Source organism: Rhea americana, unplaced genomic scaffold, assembly GCF_003343005.1.
Source record: "Rhea americana isolate MKP2758 unplaced genomic scaffold, rheAme1 scaffold_23, whole genome shotgun sequence".
NCBI lineage: Eukaryota > Metazoa > Chordata > Aves > Rheiformes > Rheidae > Rhea > Rhea americana.
Genome location: NW_028186346.1, coordinates 7,061,198 through 7,088,084, shown reverse-complemented (window position 1 = coordinate 7,088,084; position 26,887 = coordinate 7,061,198). Strand labels below are relative to the sequence as shown.

The 26,887-nt window shown below is 36.1% G+C and overlaps 1 protein-coding gene across 4 annotated transcripts in view; it reads left to right on the top strand.

Annotated features, from left to right (window-relative positions):
• The window catches only part of FGF14 (fibroblast growth factor 14), a 243,346-nt gene that overhangs the window by 117,824 nt on the left and 98,635 nt on the right, over window positions 1-26,887 (top strand). For 3 of the 4 annotated variants that reach the window (XM_085306008.1, XM_085306009.1, XM_085306007.1), the window contains one exon: window positions 18,768-18,878. The exons of the other annotated variant lie outside the window; for it this stretch is intronic. In XM_085306008.1, coding sequence (XP_085162134.1) covers window positions 18,768-18,878 — 111 coding nt within the window. The remainder of the gene's footprint in view (window positions 1-18,767; window positions 18,879-26,887) is intronic. 4 annotated transcript variants of the gene reach the window in all.

Sequence of the window (26,887 nt, the reverse complement as noted above, 5' to 3'; positions counted from 1 at the left end):
CAAGGATGACACAACCTGCTAAAGGCAAGATCCAACAAAAAAAARTCTTTAACTGTTTTCTAACTTGTTTTATTCTACTTTATACAGAGCTGCAGGTAGATGTTGTTTGTGTAATAATTTATATAGGTAATGGCTCTAACCGGTTTCTAGATAAGTTCGTGCTATTATATACAGAAAATTGGGTRTATGTTGTTTATTCTCTGCAACAGTTCAGATGTGACACCAGAGCACTAATGGTGCAAGTCTTATGTTGAGTTCAATAGATTGTGACATACAGAGTTCTTTTTAGGTGTATGTCATAGCTGTGTAGGAGGTGAGGAAATGTTTCTTCACTTYTGCCGTAGTATCAGCAAAGTCTCGCGCAGTGGCTCTAATATGTTGACAGCTTTGTGAATCCTGAGTCCCTCCATTTGGTTATGGAGTTGAATTTTTCTCCCTGTAAGTTTTCTTTCTTTCTTTTCTTTCTTTCTTTTTTTTTTTTTTTTTTTTTTATTTTTTATTTTTTTTTTTTTTTTTTTTTTTTTTTTTTTTTTTTTTTAAGTAACATGAAAATTATTCAGGTTTGGACTGTACTGCTTACTGCCTTTTTTTCTTTTCTTTTTTTTTTTTTTTTTTTTTTTTTTTTTAAGTAACATGAAAATTATTCAGGTTTGGACTGTACTGCTTACTGCCATGGAAACAGAACAGTTCTTTGGGGGACGAACACTGAAATAGCACTTTTTTTTGGTCGTTTATCCCTTATTGAACCTTGAGGGGTTCTGAAACATTTTGATGATGGTTATGAATTAGACCTTAGTCTTTCTGAGTATGTGTGTGTATGGCTGGTTATGTTTATTCTGTCCTTATAGAGAGGCACCAGGTCAGTGTTTTTTAAACAATTGTGAGGCAGATGATCATTGAGCTAACTTTGAATATGGTCAGTTTGACTATTTATTTACTTGTATCTAAGCTTCTATTCTGATAGGAAGATGAGATGATTGAATAGATGTTTATGATGTTTTTTTTTAGATTTTTTTTTTATGTTTATGTAATTCAACCTCTATATTTGGAGTAAGATAGAAATTTTGCTATTTTCATTCCTACAGAGGGAGGGTAAATATGAATTTCTTCATCTTTGAAAGCCCTTTGCTACCAACTTACTTTGACTTTGCTAGCAACAGGATACAGATGTAGCATATATATGGGTGTAACAACCTTAGATATTACAGTTCCTTTGTATTTTTAGGTGACTGGTGAGGCAAGGATGCAGAGCACACTGGAACTTGCCTAAAAACTTCTCCTTGGAAATCAGAGTACTAGTAATACCAACATATTAAACAAAGCTGTTCAGAAAATAGCTTTTCTGTCAAATACCAAAACAAACTGACATTTAGGTTTGTGGGTTTTTTCACTGCAAGGTCTGCTGTTTTCTATTTTGTCAGAATAGCATTTCCAGTCAAAACCTGTTTTGACATACACATGATGACTGGGCTGTACTATATAGCAATATTGGTTAGCTACCTCATTATCTAAAAAAATAGCTAGCTATACTTATTTTGTGCCATCTACAACAGTTATACAAGACTTATTTTAAAAGTACTCTAAACCAGAAGTAGCTGGCATTTAACTTTTATTTGTTTAGCTCTCTGATGCCTGTTATCTACTGTGATCCTTCAATTTCATATATTAAAACATGACCAAAGGGAGCAATGGCTTGTTTGGGACATGCTATCAAACAGCAATGGTGTGATTTCTGTCAGTAGACTGCAGCTGATAGCATAGTCAGGCTTTACTATGAGTGGAGAGACATTTAATCATGAACAAAGTAGAGGTGTTAAAAATGCATCAGAACAATTCTGAATTTTAAGACTCTCCCCGTACACTTCAGAGTATTTCGTGGGTTCATTCTTGTTACAGCTTTCCACTGCTAAAATAGAGAGGCAGTTGGAATCAGTTTCAGTTCCATAAAGGGAAAGTAAGATGTGGTCAATTGGTTCTAGGGTTATAAGTTTGAAACCTGCTGATGACTGCAGCCAGCTTTTGTACAGATTTTGCTAAACAGAATCAGAGACTTTGGTTCCATTTCCTTAATTTCTATAAATACAAAAGATATACATACCTTTAAAGACTGAAAGACCGAGGTTTTACTTTTGGCATGTGAAGCTGCAGAAGTTTCTCCTCATTCAGAGTTTATCACTGGTACTCACAAGCAAGGCTGTAAAAAACAAAACAAAACGAAGTAGAACTTTAGAAGCAGCACTGGCAGGAATATCTGCATGAACTGACTTTTGCTAAGGAAAAAATGCATTTTGCACTGTGCAAAAAAATGTATTTCTGTGCATTAACTGTTTATGATGCCCCTCTGGCCTTGCTTACATTTTTCGGTTTTAGCCATGCATCTTTACCAGTGGAAACTTCAGTGTAGCTAACACTCAGGAATTATGYCCTTGCCCTCTATACCTATACCTGACCGCATTCTACACTACTTCTAAAATGTACTAGTGAGGAATTAACTGGTAGAAATTGTTAATATATACTTGATATGCTCAGTGCTGCTCTGTTTAGTTTAGTTTAGTCTGACTTAAGCCATTTATGGTGAGCTAAGCAGAATCTTGCACGAAGTAGGGAATGTTGCACTGCCTAAAATTCCCTAATAATTTGTAATGGGTTGCCATCATTTTCTGTAACATCTTTCCTTTTCCAGGCTTTTTTTCTTCTTCTCTGATTCTTTCTTTCTGAACACACCTGTCTGATATTAAAAATATACTATGTTTCATAACTGATCATCATTAGTAGATGTGGGTTCTCTGTGTTAGAACACAAACATCACATATTCCTAGGGAGGGGAAACTGAGGGAAGATGGATAGWTGTTGATATAAATTGATAGCATAGTTTAAATTATCAGAGTGATTCAGGAATGGCGGCTGGATTCGGTGATTCAGAGCAGGAAACCTGTGCAAGCTGCACAGTTTGTAGTAAGTGACAGTAAAACCCGTGCRCTGCAGTAAGTATTTTCTGTAAGTCATTTATTTTAAAGGGATATTCTCTATTCTTTGGAGATTTGAAGGGGAAAAGTASTATCTGTGGGAATATTTGTATTCTTCCATTTGTGTCCTTAATACTAATTTCACAGACTCTGAAAAGAAAGTTATAACRAATGTATCTTTCTCAGTAATCTTGCAGATATAAGATCCTTTAMTTCACAATAAAATAAGAATAGAGGTATATGCTCCTGTGATAAAAAGCAGAGGTAATTCTGTCTTTCCAAAGGATAAAAACATCTCTGAAAATGCATGTTATTCTCTACCTTAAARTTGAATTRAAAATGTGTCTCCCTTTAAGCTCACATTCACTTTAAATTAAACTGCTCTGGCCTATTGCAAATAAATGCTGGAAGGTTTCATTTGAAATGAAGCTGTTTATTWAAAAAAATCAATGATCATACTATTATTTATTTTGTGAAAAATCAAACTTGATTTAAAATATAATTAAAATCATTATTTCAGTGGAAGTTTTATTGGATGGGTACGAAAATGAGTCATGTTCAGCATCCAGAGAGATTTTGGTAGATAGCATGGGTTTTTTAGTGTGTATTCTTAGAGGARCTGTGCTATCAAAGATAACCAAATATGCTAAACTTTTAATGTGGAGGAGCAAACATATGAGGTTTAACATCAAGAGTTGTGTTGGCTGGAATGTTCTAGTCATCGTTACAAGGAAGCAGAGATAAACATAGTTTTGCAAAATGAGTTAAGAGTATGTTTTAACAAATTAGTTTCACTGACCTAAGATTTAATTTTAGCRGCTGGTAAATTTTATAGGGTTTGTATCGCTTTATGTTTTTATGTATTTACAAGAGAGTGATGACTGGAGATAAGTAGGCCTTTCATTTGCTGGAAAGGGTGGGAGGGTGCGCACGCGCATGTGTGTTACACTTGAGATTTTCTATTGCTTTTGTAGCGGTGATGCAACCCTACCTTAATGAATAAGAGATCCTTTAGAAGTACRGGGTAGTGTATTTAAGGGGTTGTTCGAGTGACCTTCTGTTGAGATATGCTCAGTTGTGTTTTGTTGTGTTCTTTATGGTTGTAAAATAACTGCTTCATTTTAAAAAGTGAAGCAATCATTTAGAACTGTGTATCATCAGGGAAAAAACACTTTTTAACTARGTATTTCAGGGTAAGCTAAGTGAAATCGTTGTATGTCTGCAGCAACATGTTTCCAGACAGATGAGCTACAGCTTTACTGCCCTCCTGGTAGGGGCTGTTAGACTGATAATGTGAATTTATCTGAAACTATTTTACTATTCTGTCAGATTTGGCCAAACCTCAAACTTCCATATAAGAGGTTGCAGCTTGGTTTCCTGTTCACTTTGACTCAGACAGAAAACCTTTAACTTAAATCTGCGGTGATTGAACTGATCACCAGGTCAGTAGTTATCCTTCACAGATAACTCTGATATTATTTTACTCTGGTCTGTTCTCTTTCTTCAGGAAGGCTTTGTTGTTGGGCTCATCCGGAGGTACAGCTGAAGAGCTTAAGTCTGAAGAAGYATTTCAAGAAAGGAGGGTTATTTCCTGCTTAATTCTAACCCTGAAGTTTTTTTCCAAGTACTTTGCAGTAGTCAGATAAAAAGTGACTGATAATTGTTGCCRAAGTCAGGACATTACCAGAGAATACAGTGGTGTGGAGTGGTGGCAGCTGCAGGACACCACTGTGGCAGGGCTGGAAGAGCGATCCTCAGTCTTTGTTGATGGGCTGAAAAGAAGCTGAGGATTACTGCAGAGTGCAGGAAAAATTGTGTTTCATGGGAAATTTTTGAAAGTTTACTAGAAGCATTTTCTGCTAAACAAAGACATAGCTTTCATCCCATTGAGGTTTGCTTTATCCATTTTCCACACCTATATGCTAATTTTGGCATAAATTGGACTAGCTGAATACCTGTGACATTATGGTACACTGTGGTAAGTAGCTAGATATTTATGCAGTCTGCATGTTGCTGTCAAAAGATCTCATGAGCTTGTTTCTTCTAGGGACAGCATAAGAGAGATATCAAGCAGGATCAGAAAAAGAGTTACTCATCTGGAATGCTACATATGAATCACTAAAAGCAGATGCAGATGTGCAGACGTGACATTAAAAGCAGAGGTTCCCTCTAGGTGTACCTTCTCATGAAAAGTCTTAGACCTACTTACAGGGTGTGAAGACTGATATTAAAATGCTTTGTGACTTTCAAAGAAGGTAATTCCACTGAGAAATTATTTGCTCTTGACTACATGTATCCAGTAGCTAGCATGAATTGGTGAAAGTATAAATTTAAAGTAGATTATTTTTGCTGTAATTGTTTCAAAACTGGTTACAAGACATTTCTTGTTTGTTTCCCAGTTGCCTTTATCACTAGATATTAAAGCACTGGCAGAAGTTGTTACGAGGTGTCACCTTGCTACACACATAGGAGGCTGACTTTTCTAATAGGCARTGGGTATTTTTGCTGTCATCTGTTTGTTTTATTCGCAGTGGCAAGCTGTTTCTGCTTCTTCTCACTTTAAATTCTTTCAGCAAAATCCTTAACCTATGGAAGTAATATTGTCTTGTTCAGAAAAATATACTCAATTTAATGTAAAGTTCAGGGTAGTAATGGGTCTCTGACATGCTTGTAAACAGTGGTTTCTGTCTATCCAGTTGCTATCTAATTGTGTCTTTTCCAGTCAGAGCAAATGCTTTCGTTTAGGTAGGACCACCTAGATCTTGGGCTAGGACAAAGCAGATCTCATTCCTGTTGCCACTTTGGACAAACCATCCCTCTTTCTGCATCCTTTGCTATGTGTGAGGGCAGTGTTCAGGCTTTTCCTGGAAATCTGCTTGAGGCCCGGGTATTTTGACTGTAACTCTGCAATGTCAGGCATGTGCTTGTCCTGGTTTTCCCCCAGGTGTACTGGAAACAACCAACCTTTATTTCAGGCCCAAATAATAATTTCCGTGAATAATTGCAAGGCCTTTTGTTACCAAAAAAAAAAAAAAAAGTAAGCTAAAAAAACAAAGGCTGCTTGTTTTTTGTTTGTTTGTTTTTTGTCAGAAATCAAAAGCTGATTTTAAGTTTTCTTTGCGTCAGAATTGGACTTCTAGAGATTTCAGGGTGCAGCAATGGAAATTCCCTAGAGGACGATGCTCTTTCTGAGTGCATGTCRCTTTCTCCGAGAGGAGGGTGTAAATTTTGCTCTTACAAGAATTTGAATTTGGTAGTAGTATTCTGCTTCCTAAATACCCCTGTGTTTCAGAATAGGGCATACTTTATGATGAGTTCTTAGGTTTTRGGTCCTTTTATGTATATCAGAACTGTTCCGGTAAGTGAAACTAGACACCGAGCGGAATTGATCCCCTTTGGTCAAGTGGAAAGGATTTTTGTGCCTTCTCATGTTAGGTGGAATGTTCTGTAGCACTGGGCAATTTTTAAGGATGTTTTTCTTTGCAACCTTGTTGCACACTGAAATGCAGAACTCATAACAACAGAAGYGTCCTCAAAGACCATAGAGCTCAGTGAAGGGAGAAGGGAGGGAATCTAGAAGCAATTGTGGGGGGGAAAAGGAAGATACTGGCATCAATTCTGGAGTAAACCTTTTATTTTCAGATMGATATTTTCCAGTTTTTATTATTTTCCCAGACTTAAATAACTTTTTATTTCAAATTGTCAACCAAGTTAATTTTAAAATAATACAATTTCACTTTACACTGAAATAAAATATCTATTCTTTGGCCGAATTAAGCATGTAGTTTGCCATGAAATGAAGGGTTACAAACTCTGTGACTTACAGATGATTTGTTTGTGTTTTGGGGCGACCCAGTGTTTTGTCCACATTGAAATTGCCAGTGATACAGCATCGCTCACTTAAGCCCRTTAGAGGAGAATGGAAAAGGTTTTAATTCATTTTTTTTCTTTTTATTTCAAGGGTTTGCTTTTTATCTCAGTAAAAATTTWTGATTTTGTTGCTCTTGGCTTTAGAAACAAAGGCCAGCCCTCGTGCCTCAGGTAGCTGCTAGTGCTTTGAAGACTCAGATACACATCCTATCTCTGTTGCCAGTGTCTGCGGTTATGCTGTTACTTGCCTCATCTCGCTTTAGATTCCTTTCCTAGGCAGTAGGCTCCTGGCATAGTTCATGACCTTTTTGAAAGCAAGTCAGCGCACTCGTCTCAGAAACCTGAAGCCATTTGTGTCAGTTCTTATCCGTGAGATGAGCTGATATCAGGTCTCTACTTTGTTGTTGCAACACCACCTTCAAAAAGTCAATAAAAAACTCTGCGATGCTTTGATAACACAGTGGCAAAGGCCCTGTAGCTACCTTAGATAGGGGCTGGACCAATATGTTCAGAATTTTTATTGAAACCAAAGTCACGGCTCAGCTGCTTTCCAATGTTTTGCACTTCCTTTKCTGTGTTGCTATATTCCCCAGGAATTGCTAAAGTGATACTCCGATTATAAAGTGACAGATTTCTGGCTTGTCCACAAACCATGCGCCAATAAAACCTGCTGTAAGTTTTGTATCGCTCTGCAGCTGCAGTATGAATGCAGGTGGCGACTGGAGGAAGAAGGGAGGGTGTTTGCTGCACCGGACCGGTTCTTGCCGTCGTGTCCGTGGGAGCACGAACAGCGGATCAGTCAGAGGAAGGAGAGCTTTTAACTTCTCTTTCCACTTTCCTCCTCTTCCTTCTTTGGTTCAAACTCCAAATGCACACTTCGCATACAGCTAAAAATAATGTCTTAAAGAAATCAAGTGTAGCCTACTTGACAGTTCAATGAAGAACTTGATAAAGTATAATCAAGGCCCCTCCTATCTGAGTGTAGAATAGGGAATTTGGCTTGTATGTCAAATCTGCACAAGATTAATGTCAGAGATTTCTGCTATATTTTAGTATAGAAATGGAAAGCTATATCAAAGGCCCYTGAAAAAATAAACAAAGACTTCGTATGTAATATAAGTTTTATTGCAAGCGGAATAGATTCTTTTTGGACAGTTTTATAAAYTAGTCATGGCTTTTCTAGTCCTTTTTTCTGGCTGCGCTTTGGAGCTGCAGAAGTTTTGATTTATATCAAACTGGCAAGTTAGTGCTATGTGTTTTGTGGTGTTACGYTATATTGATTATAAGGTACATGTAAATATTGCACTGGAGATGTGCTATAATGCTAAACCATTATAATAGGTCATTTGTAATACGAAGCTCTCACACATCTGTGGTTGAGGTATGGTGGAATAACCCTCAGAAGGTGCCTCAAACAGCCCAAGCAGGAGCACGTGAGCCTGAGGAGATGAAGACAGGGCAGGCGGCGTTTCTGTACGCTGTGCCGAGTCAGCGCAGGGGTTTGAARTTAGCGTGTTAGTGCGCTGGTGAGAGCGCAGCCGCGAGGGCGTCAGCCGAGTTCGGCGCCGCGCTTCGGGCTCGGAGCTACGTCCSCCCCGTTCGGAAGCTGGGATGCCGGATCGCGAAGCTAAAGAAAGCAGAGGGGAATACTCAGTCAGACGCTGTCATCTGGATGTTATTACTGTATAGAAATTGCACCAGTGATTATAGCTGCTCAGCGATATCCACTGATATCCTACAGTCTCTGGAATATCACTTAGACACTAACAAAAATTGCTGTGGAAATCCTAGGAATGAATTCCCAGCTTTTCAATCTCTCTTATTTTAGCTTCAAATAACATTTAGTTTCTCAGTATAATAAATATGCAGGAAGCATAAGAGATTTAAAGTGGTTTTAATATTAATATTCAGAAGGAGTGTAATTTCTTCTTTAGAAGCATACCTGCTTGCTCCTTTGAGTAGTGTCTCATAGTAGAGTCCCAGTCTTTATCAGCACAGTGAGATGCACCTGCAGTCTCTTTCTGTTTTAAACATGCTAACTGAGTGTGTATACTCTGTAAAAATGTTCAGGACAAGCTTCTAAGTAAAAAGGGTGGAATGGAAATGCCAGTAAGGGACAAGTGAGCAAGTCGATAGCTGATTGTAGAGGATGCTGATCAAACCAGTTTAAAATCAGTTGTGCCCACACAGCTGCATTTTTATAAGATAGGTGGGTCTCCTAATGACTGAGACCGCAAGTCTAGTCCAGACAGAATGGTTTGATGATGCTGAAGTTGATTCCTAGAGAGGAAAGGCTTRCCCAAAACTTGGGGACTTCAGAGGGTGAGCAGGGCTAACCAATTCGTGGATGTACTGGGTGAATGTAACTTGCATAGCTGGTATTTGTGCTTGTTAATAGGTTCTTCTGTGTGTGATTCACTTAATGCATTTTTGATCTTTCCCTTCAAACAAGGGAAGTCCTACCTAGAACTGCCTATTTCATGATTTCTAGTTCAGATCCACACCTGGTCAGAAGAATCTCACTTTCTGCGTCTTTGGAAAATACCCACTGCAAGTTCTGGAATTTGCCTCAATTAGTATCTTCACAGATGTAATTGAGCTTCTACTATTAGTTGTGAGAGAATACCATATTTAATAGAGAATGATTCTGGTGTAAGCAGTTTTGGCCAAGTAAACAGGGAAGGGAGGAGCCATCATTGTGGAAGTATTGTGGCTCAGCAGAGATGAAGAATACGTGGGTTTTTTGTTGTTGTTGTTGTTTGTTTTTGCAGTTTTGTATTACTCGTCTCAGGAGAAAATGTACATCCAGAATTGCCATGGGCTTTCACGCTGACTCACTGCTCTGCAAAGTCCACGTGAATGCTGATGAAGTTTCTGGTAGCTTTGACATGTGCTGATACGGTTCTATGTATACAACTAGAAATTAAAGACTGTATTGTATTTCCTGGTAGCTACAAGTTGGAATTTTTTTTTTTTTTTTTTTTTTGATGGCATGGTCAGCACACAGAGAATCGGAGTGTTTCCATAAATTTCTGGTGGAGGATATATGTGATTGAAGGCATATTTGTTTAAGTTCACAAGGTAGTTTTTTCATAATTTAGTAAGTTTAAGATGTAGTTTGGGACCACACAGAATGGCTGTCTTCTTACATCCTTCTGACTGCTYTGCATAGTTGGAGATGGCATAGCTGGGAGGAGATGCCAGAAAGCAGAGTAATGCAGGTAGGAAGTGAAAGACAAGATGTGAGAAACAGAGCAGATATTTGGGAGACTTAAAAAGTACAGGAGGTGGATGTATAGACAGTTCTCTGAGCTGCTAAAGAAGAATTATTTCTTAAAACCTAGAAGGTGCTAGCCTAGAGGCAATGCTAGCTGAAAAAAACAGGCCATGAGGTCACTGCAAAAATACAGTAGACAGGATATTGGTTTTAAAACTCTCAYTTCTTTTCTATTTCACTTTCAGATTATCTACTTAAAAGCTATTTGTTTGTGTTCTAATAAAAATCAGCCTTAGAGATTTATAGCCCCCCCCCCCTTTTTTTTGAGGCAGATCTGCATCAAAACATAGCAATTTTCCCCTTATACAGATTCTCTTGCTAAAGTCTTGAAGCAAGAGTTGCTCCAGGGAAACAGGGCAGCGATGCTTCTGCTGAGGTGCCTGGAGAAGGAACTGCTGAGTGATCAACTGCAGCAGTTTTCTGTGCTCTCTCCTTCGTCACCAGTCTCAAAACTTACCAACTTCCTTAAGGCCCAGATCCTGGGATCATGCAACTTCACAAGAGCTTGTTTTCTGCATGTTCCTGGTTAATATTCCTAGTACTCCTAGCAGAAGTAGGAGGGGAGATGAAAAAAAACGCTTGAAGTCATGGCCCAAAATAACCTTAAACTCAGAAAATAACCAGGAAGTACCTCCAGTAAAGAGGCGCTACTTTGCAATACTGATAACTGAAGAAATCAAGTCCCATTAAAAGTAAACACAAATGTTGTCACTGAGTTCTCTTTTTTCCAAGAAATCAACCTACAAGATCTGTTAGTATTGGCAGACAGGCTATACCTTCTTTAGTGAAGGTGAAGCATCCATCTAAAGGAAGGGTAACTCTTTTTTTATTATTATTCAGAATATGTTTCTTGATGATGATAATTAGTTATTTAAGAGTTTCCAGTATTTCCTTTTAAAATTAAACTTACACAAGAAATGATGTCATCGCAGCTTCCAAAGTACCTGATGCTTTCAATTTTCTTGACCACTGTTTCGTAATTGTAATTCTGAATTAGAAATGGAATAGACTATGTTCTTAAAGTGCAGGGGATTATTTTCTCACTGGCTGAAGATCAGTTTTCAAAGCTGCTTCTCTTAAGACTTCCTATTGTGTTTAATACCCCAGATTATGAAGTCTTGCAGTTTGTATGAGGTCTTGCGTTTTGTATGTTGAGCATGATTCTTGTCCCTTCCTTACGGGAAGATGTCAGGGAAAGCTTGATCTGGAGAGGTTAAAAAAAAAAAAAAAAAAAAAAAAAAGGAAAAGGGGGGAGGGGAATTTATTTCTTCCTTTTCTGTCCCTCTGTTTTTCTGAATCCTCGCAAATACACAATTGCATGAGCATATTGTAGAACAAAGTATAGGAAAATGTCTACTACTCTTAATAAGACACTTTCTATAACTCATGACATTCATTGCTGTATCATCTGCAACCCCTCCTCGCCCCTGAGCCCCTCCCCCCCCCCAAAGAAAAACAAAACAGTAGATTCTTGATTCTGTCTTTTTTGGTGATACTGCCTTGCTTTGCTTTCTCTTGCTTTTAGAGATTTCAGAGATGAAACTGAAAATAGCAAGCCTTTGTGAAAGGGCAAAGGAATGTTATAAAATTATTAAATAATTATGAATGATATTATGTTTAATGATATAAAAATATTTCTTAAAAGCTTCCATGTGAATTAATGCTAGTGCATTCATGCTTCCTGCACAGGTAAATATTTTTTCTAAAAAAAATAAGGCATTTTATTCATAGACTGTGCTTTGCACTGTTAGTGCAGGACATGTAAAATCCTGCTTTATATAGAAACAATAGTTAGTTCCTAACCAATAGCAAATCTGGAAAGACATTTATTTCCCATTCATAACTAATAATCTTATCCATTCATCCTGACCACACATCTTTGGAGTCCTATTTATAGTCTTCAGAAATATTACTGGTTCATTAAGAGGACTGAAATGCAATTTGCATTTAACCATTTTCCTTTTAACTGTTTAATTTAACAGTTATGCCTTTCAAATAGATCAGTTTAGACAATATTGGTTGTTTCATAGTGAGGATGTATATGAAAGCATAATGATTAAATAAGAAAATGGAAAAATATATACATGCTCAGCTAAGGAAAAATTTGACTTCTCTTATTCTAAAATTCTGAAGTTATTTTACTGATCCATTTTTCATAGTAAATGCTTTCTGTCAAGTATAAAGAAACCAACTAGGCCATGTGGAATTTTGTATATTACTTAAAGCTAAACTACATTTTAATTTATCAGTTTTCTTGGTACTCCTTTGGTTCAGTTTTCATGATTTTTCTAAAAGTATTTAACAGGTTTATTTGTTCACAATTTAATCCTTTTTTATCAGCAGTTTACATTTATACTCTAAGTTGTTACTTCTGATGATAAGGAACAAACAATAAACTACCATTCTATTAAAAAAGATGCACTAGTGGTTCTGTTGGCTTTCTGATTTATGCATTTAAATCTGCACTAATCTCCACTGAATCTATGAAACTAGAAAAACCTTTTATATTGGTCTGCTAYCCAAAAAACCCTGAGTCTATTTGCTCTACAATGACTGTGACATATATTGCAATTCCTAGTTGTCACTTTGAAACTAGATAAAAATCTCCTTTATGCCAGTTCATTGACAGTGCAATTTATCTGTTTGCCTATGCTACTTATAAGTCAGTAGAAATAAGTACAAATTTTCTTGAAAGTAATGCAAATGGTTACTTCCAATATTTTGTGTAATTGGCGTTAGCAAGAAATAAAAGTAAATGTAATACCCTTTGTTCTCGAAGTGTTTCAGCACATTTCAGAGTGAAATTGTTGCATATCTAAACAGAGGGAATATACTACTACTTTTTGTATGATTTTATCTATTCTGGCAAGGAGTAAATGAAATTAATAAGAAGTTAAGGACCCCTGCCACTCTGGATTATTGAAAAAGCTTCCTGTATGTAACAGAAGAAAATGAGTGTGATTCAGATCTTTGCACTGCAAATTATCCTGCTATCCTCTTTCCAGTGAGCATTGCCATGATGCTCTGGAATACTTTTTAATTAGTTTTTCAGATGCTTTCCAAATTAAATTGTATGTCAGCTTGTAAAAAGTTTTAAATATATTTTTCTTTAAAAATGTATTACACTTCAATTTTCTGGGGAGTATTATGAGGTTTAGAAAATGTTAATATTTAAAATCAGAAAGTACTCATATGTAGGTGCCCACATTGTATTATTTCCTATTAACCCACATGAGAAAGTAAATACTGCATGATCACAAAATTTGAGATGTTGACTGGCCAGGCTAATAGGACAGTCACAGTAATGAAGAAGTTAAGAGGCTATAAGGCTTTTGAATGCAATGGCTATATTGTAAGAACAATTGAAGAGATCAATATTCAAAATACAAGAACATTTTGGCTTTAGATGCACATTGAGAATTTTATCAGCTTTAAGTGAAGTACAAAGTTCTGCATTTGAATTTCCCTTTGACTACATACTTGTTTTAGGAAACTTGCTTTCGTGACTGTGTAATCGCCGAAAGCATCAGAGGATCTTGGCTATATTTTTGTACTGGGATAATGATGCAACGCTTGTGGGTTTGCCTCAAAAACAGACAAAAGAGTATGGTATAATTCTTTGCACTGACTGTACCTCTTAAGTACTGCTGGAAGTAAGACCTGAACAGCATGCTTGAGAAAAAGCAAACTTTTGAAAGCTGGGAAAGGAGATGGAGCAGGAACTAGAAATACTTTACATTAAGAATCAAAGAAAAGAGAAATGCATTTTGCGTAGGATTTGATCCCTTCTTCTGGAGCCACTTTACCTAGTGGTAAAAGGTTCCGGAATACTGAGTAATACTAACAAATATTATGAATAGTAAATGGTTGAAGTTATGAATCCTATCATTAATGCGCTTCTATGTAGAAGGCAATGAAGGGCTAGAGACTGACTTAAGCTGTGTCCTAATGGATAGGCTCTAATCCCTCCCTTGGTGGACATCTGATTTTCACGCAAAGTAGAATGGCTCCGTCAGGAAAGACTGCAGTTCTAGTCCAAAAGTCTAAATAACTGTGTTGTCAAGGTACTATTCTGTGAGAAGTCAGAAAAGCAGAAGAACTGGGCTTTTATACATCCCAAGCCAGTGACTTAAGAACGAGGTGATAGGTAGGTCCAGAGTGGGTACAACATGTCTGTGTTTTGGGTGGGTGTTCTGGTGTTTTGCTTCACAGTTTCACAAGAAATCTGTGGGGTGGGAGGGGTGGGAAGTGCTGTTTGTTTTTATCCTAATACCAATCAGGAATGTTTCTGRTATTATAAGTAAAATTTAATTGAGAAGGAAGAAAGTTTTTACAAGTATTGATCATAACGTCACAGAGCAAGAAATGACAGCCAGCTCGTGACTACTGAAGTATCAGAAAACTTTAAAAAGATGTCTGATTTATTCTGGACAAGTAGGAATGATGTTTTTAATACTGAAATATTGAAAGGTAAATCCTACAGAAGGTAAATGCAAGAATAAAATGCAAGTAAAAGGTGACAGACCCAGAACTTCCAGTTGTTAACATGAATTTGATGCTATTCTCTATGGGGAGAGCGTACCTCTAAATATTATCTTCACTTGGGTGAAAAGAGGAGATGCTAAAGCCATTCTATTTGTAAACTGAAAATACATTGAATTTAAAACACAAAGTGGCAAAGATTTTTCTAAAGCAAAAGCTACACTCAACCTGTCAAGGCTTAATGTCAAAACAGTTTTTGTAGCCTCTGTTACAGGGAGAAGCAAAGACATCTTAATTAAAGTCTATCTTTGTTGAGGACACACGGAAAGCTCCTGAGAGTGTGCATGCTAACTATAATCATACATGCTGCCATTGTCGCTGACAAGGAAAAAGAGCAATAAAGAGGGGCTGCCAGTGACTGCTGTCACACAGGTTGCTGAGGAAGAGAGAGATTGAGAAGGTGTTGATTTATTCAGGAGAGTGTTGTTGAGCTTTTAGAGACAATCTCTAATAATTACAAGACAGAATATTTTTTTTCCACACAAGGTCATTGCTATATTGTCACACTGAACTCCTCAAAATCAAGGACCAAAATGAGATAATTAAAATCACTAGCAAATGTGCAACTGTCTTTTGATTTTGACCTATGTTGAAGGGTTTTTTTTTTCCTGAAGTCTAGATGTTTAGAATTAAATAGAAACTAATATTTTCAGATAAGCAGATATCTGACTGTAGGGAATARGACTTCAAGAGAAGAAGTAACATAAAATCTACAATAAAACAGTGAGAACTGGGAATTCTTTGGTTAAAGTCATCTACTCTCATCCTGTTCACTTGTATTTTATTATTTGGTTATATTCTCTTGCCATTGCCTTTCTCTTTTATATGCATTTATTTTGGTGGGAAGAAAAAGGCATGTATRGGATGTGTAGGATAAGTGTAGGTGTTGGTCTGTCTGTATCACTATGAGGGGAGTTACAAGCATAACATATCCAGTGCACCTGCAGACAGACAGCAGCAGCCTTTTGTTGGTATTTCTGGGCATCACTGTTAGCTCGTTGTTTCTGAGGGACAAGGGGAAAAAAAAAGTTTGGTCAAGGATTTGAGAAATGTGTTTGGAAACCTTCTGAAGCTACGACTGTTTCTACAGTATTCCAAAGAAACTATTGGTAGACAAACTCTTCAGAGACTGTAGTTGCTGTTCAGTAACCAAAAGACTATAAAAATGAATTTCTCTTAACCGCTTGCTGCCACAGTGTCTCAGGAAGGACCTGAAAGGAACGTTTATCTTTCTTCAAGGATACAGAGAAATTMTTTGCCTGACGTCTCAGATGTTTACACAAGGTAAACATCTTCTTTAAGATGTTTATCTTGAGTCTGCGTGGAGTAGTCTTTTTGATTGCTGCTTACTTTGAGCTATGCTGAGATTAACAAATTGTTTTATATGACTTCATCACTAACTTTGGGCTGCCTTTTGCCTAGGATAAAAGCATCTCACTGTCAAATTCCCACAGTTTTTTGAGCACTATTTAGCTAAAACAATCAGTTCATCTTCTATTTTGATCTGTAGATCTGAAGTGCTGTGATATATATTGACTAAATACTGCCATCTAGAAACCAGTAAAAAAYCTGTGATTGAATTTTCTGTCAAGAATAAAAATTTTAATCTTCCTAAGGACAAGTAGGATCTTAAGGTAGAAAGGGCATTCTTGGGAAGGTGCGGGGAAAGTGTTCTAATAATCCRTACGACAACTGAAACCATTAAAACTCTATACAAATGAGCTAAAACGCACAACTAAGATCCTCTGTTATTATGGTAGGATATTTCACTCTATTTGAACTTGAGTGAACAAATAAAWGGGGTTTCATACCTTGTCCCATCTTATGTAGCCTGAAATTCTATCTGAATTGCATACCTGTCCAGCACATAATTTTCATTCAAATATATTTTTGGATAGCAGATAAAGCAGAGTTAAATAATACTTCTGGCAAAAACAAAGATAAATGGTTGTATGATTCCTTGTTAAAAATATTAGAAGGTAGATTTTATTTTGAATTTAAAAAAATAAGTAAAATAGGATGATGCTAAAGAACAACTGTGAAAGGCACTTCTAAATTTCACATTGCTCCCTTTGAACAATGCGTAGGCATAAACAGCTAGTGATAATGAGTTGACTGTAGTTTCTTTCTTATGAGTTACTTCCTTGAAGCTGGAAGCTGATTTTGTTTGTGTTTGTGTGTAGAAAGAGTTTTTCAAAATAGTGATGTCTTTACTGTAAATGTTTGTTAAAGCTATAATTTTAATAAAATTGCCTTAATTATTTTCTTCAGTCTTTTAAGATGCAATTTTAATATGTATAAAGCAAGTACTTTTAAAACTATCAGTTTGGAAATGTATATTGAAAGCATGCATTATTAATAGGAAAAGCACCTGTGTGAAAGGAACTCACTTTTTCATTTCTAAATAATGGTTAAATAATGATTGAGATAGTACATGCAGAGAAAATAGTTTATGCTATTTATACATTTTAAAAGAGTTTCTCTGAATACAAGAGATTATATAAAAACAGAGAAACTTTTTCTAATGTAAAAACTCCTGGAGGGCAAAATTTGTAGTGGGCAGGGGAAAAAAAAGAGAAAAAAAGAAAAAATTGTAATTTGCTTATGTGTTAATCMTCAAGTATTTATACTAGTAATTTCCATGCTTTAAAGACTTTGCAATGTTAATATTTATGGTAACAATTTCTGTGATATTTGTCGTTTATTTTGTTCATCTTAAATTTTTAATTTAAATTGGTATATTGGTTTAATATGACTTTGTAATACAAACTGACAATTTCTTTTGGAATATAATGGATACTCAAGAAAAAATTATCATTTTCATGATCATTTCATATAACTGAGTCCTTACAGAAAACTTTTAAATATTCTGCATAGAGGCAGTTTTAAGTCATTATTTTCACCTTCCCTAAGGATATTGTAAGTAACCCAGCAAGACTGATTGTGAGAGCAATTATACACAAATTAAAGGAAGGATTTTGTATTCTAGCCACACATTTGCCTGAAAATAATTTAGGTTTTAACAGTTCATTTTATTGATTATCTATCTAAAAATCTTCATGATTTTAGTTCATTATTATGACACTAAGCATGATACCACAGATACTTGTTTCCTGCCATGTCCCCACAGTTTGACAGCTTATTATATTGGTTACCTAGAATTGGGCCTAATAGCTGATTTCTAACAACATTATCCAACATACAACAACAACATAAACCAATRTCTTGCACAAGTACTGCTGTCAGGCTTTTAAAGAGGTGATGTCCTTTCCCTCAGCACTGAGCCAGTTCTGCAGGAGGTTAATATGTGATTTGGTAAAGCACCATCCTTGAGATGAATCATAAAGCTGTTGTTTCTGTAGCCTCTGCTCAATTGTTGGCAATTTTCCGAAATGTACAGTATTAAACGGGGTTGCTTAACTTTTCAGCTACCTAAATTTCCCATTTACTTTTAGCTTACTAAGGTATTTTTCAGTTATTTTTTCTGATTAAGAAGGGCTATGTCCTGCCCTCATCGTGGGCGTTGTTCACTGGGGGATGGAAGAAGGCAGGTGAATGGTATCTGCCTCTTGACTGGTAAAATATTTTGGGAACTCTCCATATGGGACCATTACAAAATATTATAACAGATAAGTTTATCACTTTTGGTAGAAAGTAAAAAGAATAGACATATTCATGCAAGTGTCATTAAAACTTAAGTAAGTTACTAATATATATGAAATATCTGTAGGATTTTTACGTGTTTTGTTAGTTTTTGTAAGGCTCTATATTTGCTGATGTAGTCTAAAGTTTGTTTTAGGGCCTAACCTAGTTTAAATCTTTTAACTATGTACGGTTCTTGTTTTCTTTTTTTTATTTTTTTTTTCTGTTTTACCTCTGTTAATTGTAATGAAGGATGTTCAAGGCAGCAAACAGGACATAAAACTGGAGTAATAATATTCCGCAGAAACATTTTTTTTTTTCTTTGCTTCATCTCCATCAGGAACCACCCTGTTTAGTACTACCTTAAGACAGCCATGCTGCTTCAACCGACTTCCTTCTACCGTGAGAGAAATAGGGATAACTCTTGGAAAAAGCTTTGAGGCTAGTGACAAAATATGTTTGTCTTTCAGATCCCCAGCTCAAGGGTATAGTGACCAGGTTATATTGCAGGCAAGGCTACTACTTGCAAATGCACCCCGATGGAACTCTCGATGGAACCAAGGATGACAGCAGTAATTCTAGTAAGTGACTGCTATAGGCGGATGTATTAATCGCAAACACAGATTGACTCGTTCACATATATACGTGCAGACACGATTTTAATGGGTTTTGAGGGGCTTTGAATGTATTTGGTCCAAAAAGAGGAAGACAAAGAAACGTTTCTGTCAATTTTAAATCTAATAACCAGCAGCATGTCTCGTGCAGAATGTTGACCTAAATGTATTTTCACTGGAAACGAAGGTAGAAGTCCTGGTAGACCTCACTGGTGAGGCATTCGGAGCGAAGTTAAGTATTCTGATAATTTCTTCGTAAGCATTTTATTTAAAAGAGTTTTATTATCTGTAAATAAATAAGTTAAAAAAAAAAAAGAGACCAAATTATTTGAAAACCTGATAACATAGTCTCTGATAAAAAAAAAACAAAAAAAAAAAAAAAAAAAAAAAAAAAAAAAGTCTAACTAAACTGTTTAAGTCTTGTTCAAAGCGCCAAAGTATCTTGCTGAATTGGGGCTGAAGAAACTGATCCTACAGTCCCTATACCAGCAAGAGTTCCAATGATTTTAATAGGATTTCTGCAAGTGTAGGGACTGCTTTACTAGGCAGTTCTGAAAAATATTCCAGGTAAAAATGGTGTAACTCTTGAAGGTCAGTGTGGATCACTGCTTTGCTGCATTTCATTTTGTGTGATACTGGCACATATTTTCATTCAGTCAACATGTGTACATTTGATAACATGAGCTGCAAATGATAATTAAGCTAATCTATTCTTATTCTAGAAACAATGGATTTTTAATTTTCCACTTAGCATAGAAAATTTGTATCTTTTTATTCAGTTATAGTTGGAGATATTTATGTAATATATTTCTATGTGTTCTTAAATTCTATTTTAAGCATATTGAATATAAAGCATTTATCTACTTACTATGCATATATAAATATGCCTCTAGTTGCCTCAAGGTTGTTGGGATTAGACTACAGAAACTAAGAGATTTGCGATTTCTGCTTTTTCTGGGATAGGCTCCCATCCCTTTAATGCATGGGTATAATTTTTAACGTATTTGATCAACAGATAGCATGATCCTCCTTTATCTTTCTAATTTGAGAAAATTATTTGATTAATCTATTTTGATGTGTATTTCTACCTCTGCTGGTTTTCCAGGTTCTTTCTTTTCCCTTTCTGTTCCTTTTTTTTTGTTTTTTTCTGCTTTTCTTTTGCGTATCCATCTCTCATGCCCATTCCTGTACTGGACCAGATACTGAGACCTTGTACAGATCGGATCATTACTGCTTTTCATACAAGCTTTGACAATATGAGGTCTGAGAAATAACTGTCTTAGAGTGTGTGTGTATATCTTCTCTCTCTTTCTGTATTTCTCTTATTTTCAGCTTCAGTGAGGAGGTGTTTATGGGCAGTAACTTTTGAATGTTTTATATTATTTCTATGTATTTATATTGCAACTCTAAACATAGATTTGGAATCTTTGTGAAGCTATGCAATAATACGTTACTTTCCTCTTTTCACTGTTACCAACTTCAATAATCTTCCTTTCTTTCCTTAATAGGTTATTTTTCCCCTCTTTCCCTTCTTCCCTGCCCTTCTGGGCTTCCATCTGTCTGCCCCTCTCTCTTATTCTTCTCAGCTGTTCCAAAATGTAGAATGAATATTCAATATTCTAAATATTCTAAAATGTAGACATTGTCAAAAACCACACAAATACCAGATAAAAGTACTTTATGTTTTGAACAATGTATTGTTAGATAACATTATGTTTTATTTTGACATGACTTTTAGGCTGAAATGATTTTTTTTTGAAGGAATTTTTTTTTTCTTTCTTTAAATAGTGTGATTCATTGTTTATTTCTTCATTAGTCTAATTTTATAGTATTGATCGAGAAAGAGAGGCTAGACTATAATGATGTAAAATCAATGTATTTGCCAGGAAACTTATTATCATCACCTTAAATTTTGCTAGTATGTAAGTATCAACACTGTATCAAGAGTTGAAAAGATTAACATGTTATTTTAAAGTTTATATATTTGGTATATTCAAGAGTGTATACATATGTGTTTCTTTTCTGCTGTCAGTCTTCTCAATTCTTTCACTTTTCCACTCTSTTTCCTCCATTTCCTGTTGAACTSTTGCTTTTTTGTCACTTTTCTTTATTTTACCGTATTTTGGGTTTCCTTTTCTCTTTTGCTTTTAAAAATCCATTTTCTTTGGATATAATTTCTAGTCTTTTGATCTCTTCTTTTGTGAGCTCCTTATCATGATAATTCATGTGTGAGGCTTACTGGTAAATAAGTTTTGGCAACYGCAGAAGAATAAGCGCAGTCCCAGTCACAGCCTTGCCCTCCTGCTGGGCTCAGATTGGGAAGAAGAAATCTTCTGACCGCTGAGTTTGCAGAGTGTCTGTTAATGAACCCAGTGTGGGAGGGGATGGACATATATTAGCTGTCAGTAGGAGAAATAGTACTCTTACTTTGACAGCAAGGATATCTTTCATTCTCTTTATAACAGTTTTGAAGCGTATTTCATAAAAACACAGGAAACTGAGGCTGCTGAAAGGGATGCATCTCTGCCAGCCTTTCACGTGTCTTCTGCACTATTGGTTGTCCCCGAAGCCTCCTCACGTAATAGACCGTCTGAGTAGCGGAGGGTCTTGGAGAAGCCAGAGTGAGTGAATGGTAGAGGAACAGAGAAGTTTGTTTTTAGTAAGGAAGCTGTTTGAAGTTCAGTTCTGTTACCACTTTTTGGTGCTGTTGCAATTTATTCTGTATCTATGTGCGTTAAGCAGTTAGAGGACTACTTAAAATAAAAATTCCATCAAGAAGTGCACATATCACTTTTGTACTCATTTGATATGTACGTCAGTAAATATGAATTGCACACTGTTGGAATTAGAGTGTTATAGAGGGCTAGTGCAAAGAAAGAGTAAGAGTCTGCTCAGTTCGAGTAGTTCTCTTAACATTCATTCTTATTTGTCTTCAGAGCTTCTTGGTAGTTTCTTTAGTGTTGGCTTTTTGCTTCTATCTGAAGCCAAAATGAGTATTACCAGAGATTTCAGTGAAATAGAGCTGTCAGTGAAATGGAGGTCCTCAAAAATTCCACTCTGCATCTTTTTATAGTACATCTTTGTCAACTGTTACAGCGTAAGTTATTGTCCCAGCTTGTCTTAAACCCGAGGAAAGGCTCTGCCCGTATAGACAGTAAGATTTTTAATGTAATGTGTGTAATGCACAATCCTCACATGAGAAGAGGCATGTGGGAAAAGAAAGATCAGATGTGACTGCTTGTAACTGCATCCCTTAGTGTACTTTCTTCTGCTTAGACGTCATGTTTGTGGCCGTGCTACCAGCACCCAACCCATACAGAATGATGGGTCTCCATTCATTGTTGTTATCTCCTTTTTGTATTTCTGACAGGACAGTAATGTTTTGTGGTGGAGTATTAGCTTATCCAGGTGTTGATTAATGGTACAGAGTTTCCACATTATCACATCGTCAGACTGGGGCTGTTAATTTAAATCATCTTGTGTGTACAGTCTGCATTTTTGCCAAACTTTCAGTGACATGTGAAAGAGGCTTTTTTACATTACYTTTCTTCCGTTAGCTGGTTTTCTCTTTCAACTTCATGTAATGCCTTAGAGTTTCTGATACTTGTTTGTGACTTTTGTAGTATAGGCGGGAGCAATCATGGCTGGAATGGTAGACTTGGTTGTTGCGATCCTATTTAGCATAGCTGTTCCTCTCAAGCTTCTATTTTTCCTAGATTTTGCAGAAGTTCTCAGCATTACTTGGTGAAAATGGAACTTGCTTCGGGGCCTAGTTTTTTGCATTTTTTTCCCCATGGGCCTAACCATTATTAATTTGGAAAAATGACCTACTATACAGAAACTATGAAAAAAATTAAGGATTTCCATGTTGTGCTCGTGGTAACAAATATGGCTCTATGTTCCCCTTCCGTCCTCCTCCCCACCCAAAATGACTCAACATTGGACTTCGAACTTTTTTAACATTTGGTCTCATGAATGAAGGCTGTTTTTAGTAGGAAGAGTAATCTAATTTGGAATAGAGGCAACTCAAATTCTTTAATTTTGGAGGCTGAAACGTAGAATTACTTAGCACTACTCAGTATCTTGGACAGCAATCACTGATAAACTTCCACAGAAATGATACTATCCTTAATGGGTGATAAACCTGATTTTGATGCTGAAATTTTGTTATTCATGTCCCTCACGAAATATAACATTACAGTTGCATTTAAAACAGGCTAAGAAAACATTGATCATTTACCTAGCTATATTTCATTAGCTGTTAATGCCAAAATTAAGCTTACCCAATAAAATTTGATTTGGCTCTACTGTGCACATATCTTGTTTAATTATGCAACAACATACTTCCTTTATGACACTTAATACCTAGAAAAGTTTGTTTTCAAGAAATCATACTGCTATTTAACACTCCTTTAATTTTATAATACATTCTCCAAATGGTTATTTATATCTTCCAAATTGAATATGGAAGTTTTAACTTCATTAAAAAGGAAGTCTTTCTAAAGTACCTGCCACTAGAATATTTCAGGTTGAAGATATTAATAAAAAAAAATTTCACAGCATCCTTGTAAAGCAAAGAAGAKAATTACACAGAAATAAAGCATATGAAGATTAAAAAGCAACACCTGCAACAACCTACAACACTGTTAAATTTGGACTGCTAAACTGAAATATGTGTGGTTTGATTTTTCCACTTTTTTTTTTCTTTTTTTTACTACAGTTTGTATTCAAACAATTGTACAGGCATTTAGTCATTTATTTATATCACCTTCGGGAGTTAGATAAACCTGTTTCTCCCATTTGCTGAATCTTTGTCAAGGTGGCATAATCAATGGAGTCCGTGTTCAGCCATACCAAAGAGCACATTGTGAATTTGAGTTGCATCTCRTGTAACATCAGTCAGGTGGAAAGGTTTTTTTCCCAAACAAAATGGATGGCCGTATCTTTGAATATTAACATCCCTGCACTCATTACTCATCTAAAAGATGTTTTGGTGAAGTCATCATTTTTGTCTTTAGGCCTGTGGATGGAAATAAGTTAAACAGATAGTTGCCTTTAACCTATTCAGTACTGTGTGATGTTGAGTTGACTTAGCGCTASGGCAGAGCATTGCAGAATGGATAGCAAGTTCATAAGCCTTAAGTAGCTGGTCTCTAGCAAGCTATACTGAGAAAAAGTGATCTATAATGGCAATTTTCCTGTAGCTAGAAATCAGTCATACCTAAATAGACTTTGGCAGGGATAACAAAGTAATTGATTTCAGGCATTTCAGATTTCAAGTTACTACATTGTGATGCTATTAAATTAAAAAAAAAAGAGAGAGAGAGAGAAAGAAAAAGAAATATGTTCTTTTGTGTGTGTTTTGCTCAAGTACAGGAATGATATATCAAATCAAAAAGTGGGGTTTCACTGAAACTTTGGCTTTGCTCCAGACTTTTGGAAGATTCAGAATCCACCTCAGATTTATACTGGTAAATCTCCTCCACAATCCTTAGAAAAATAACAATCACAATTCTGTTTTTTCCATGTAAGGTTTTATTGTGACCTGCCCTGCACATTTTCTGAACTCTTAGGATGGGAGTAGGCTTGCAAGYATATGAAAAATAAAAGAAATCATCTACTTTATAGACACAGTTTAGAGGGAATACAAAATAGAGCTARGAGATTGTGTATGGGTTCAGAGCCAGAGAGGAGAAAGGGTTTTAATMATGTATTTTYTGCTGTTTGGATMACTTGATTTCTTTYCTGTTTCYWTCTCTTATTTAAGTTTGGATTTACTAGGATTTATACTTATGTGTGAGCTATGGGAGAATTGAGCACAGACAAAATTATATTTTCTGGGCTGTTCAAGAGTGCTGTCTCTCAACTCATCTGTAGACTTACTGAACTGGGCTTAGGTAAATAAAGACATTCTGGGACCTCACACWCCACTTATTTTTGGTTCTGGACTTGTCTTAGAGCTAGGCAAGAGTTAGGAGCATGGATTTTTTTACACCCCCATTCAGGTAAGGGCATAGTTTGTCTTTTTAGGTCTCAAATGCCAGGAAACTCTGGAAAGCTTTATGCTTCATTAAGGCAGAGCGACAGATAGCACAACTGAATCTTCAAAAGGTTTGAAATTTGCAATCAGTATAGAAGTATTGCCCAGTGACGAGTACTGCACATCCAGGTTCTGGAGGAATTTGATTTGTCCTTTGGCCAGCTTCTGAGCACATAAAAATCACATGCTGTGCATTACTGGTGCATGTTTTGCAGATCTTCATGTGAAGCACGCACTTTGAGCATTTATGAATCAATAATTGCATGTAGACTAGCTCCCTAGTTTCACCGAAGCCTGAAAGATTTTGCGGTAGATGCTGAATATTCTGTATGTGAGTTTGCACTCTAAAATTTTATGGTCTTAGACTAATTACAGCAGCTGTGACAATCTCTACTTAAAACTTGGTAGCAGTAAAATATGCATAATATCCCCTCTACAGTGCTTTCTAAATTCACCAGTAACTATAAGCCACTCAAGTAATTTTATAGGTTACATAAAACACTGTCATGTTAAAGGCCTGTAGTTCTCCTTCAAAGATCGCTGTTTTTTTCTAGTTTTGCTGCTTTATTTTTTATTAGTAATATTTCTAGAAGTTTGGACTGGACCACTATGATTTGAAGCTATTTTTCATTCAGCAGTTKTCTGTGGATGACTTATGTTTATATTCACCTTTTTCCGTATAAAAATATTGTTTGTTTTCTTTCCTAGTGTCTCCTAAATAAATTGCAGTGGAGGGCAAAGCATAGTTGCTGCCTTTCCTCTAGTATGGCTTTCATATCCAGTTTTCCTCCTGCGATTTTTTTTTTCTCCTTAAAAAAAAAAAAAAAAAAAAACTTAACTGCCTGCTTGTTCATTTTTTTAATTTATTTCTTGGTCCTTTTAGCCTTAACAGTAAGCCTTGGTGGTCGATTCTATTTGAAACCCATTTGTTTTGTGACAGACTGACCCTCCCTTTCCTTCCACCAACCCAGGTGGTTTTGCTAGCTTTTGCTTTGTATCAGTTGAGGGTAATGGTTATTTTAAAACTTCCAAATTATACTGCACATTTGAAAGCCCTCAAATCATGCAGTCTATAGCCTGTATAGTCCTAGGATACCTTGTCCATTGTTTCCCTGATTCACATCTCCTATAAATTAAAGAAGGAATCTTCTCTGTACCAAGCTTTTTTTTATAATGACCAACGAAGTAAGATCTAGCATGACTCAGACTTGAAAACTACAGAAATGAAAATAACTTGTATTTGTGCTAATCCAATAAATTTTTTCTGCTGCTCTTCTAGAGTTCTTTTTAATGTATGTTTATTTCTACAGCTGTAGGAAGTACCCTGCTACAGTTCCTAGCTTTACAGTGGCTTTGTAAAARCGTAAAAAGATCTTAAGTTACATATTTGTTTTCTGCATGAGAATATTCCAGACAATGTTGCTGTTGAAGGAAAGGATTTTTTTTTCATCTTTAAGTTCTAATAGTCAACATATGTTTTTTTTTTCAATTATGAAGATTTGATCAGCCTCATCATAAACTATTTGCATGTTTGTAACCTTTGACCAACCAGAAGTTTTCACACCTTGAGAACGTACCTACTTAGGCCTTGAAAATACATTTCACTTTTTTCTTCACTTAGGTTTCTGACAATCTAATTACAGAAAGTATACACTGTGACGCTACCTGGTCACACTTAGGGCTGCCCTTTCTAAATTTGGAACAACTCACTGCAGACGGCAGATTTTACAGTGTTCCTAAGACTTGACTGGGTAGGACTGTGATCTTCTATGCCTATGCTAAACACACAGGTTGCGCTTTTGGTTTTCATCCAAGGACTTGTGAATCCATGACTCATCTGCAGTGTAAAAGCTGCTTAGCATGAGCTCTGGCGCATCCAGAGCCTTTTTTTTTTTTTTTTTTTTTTTCACTGCATGTTGGAAGTACAGAGACTGCA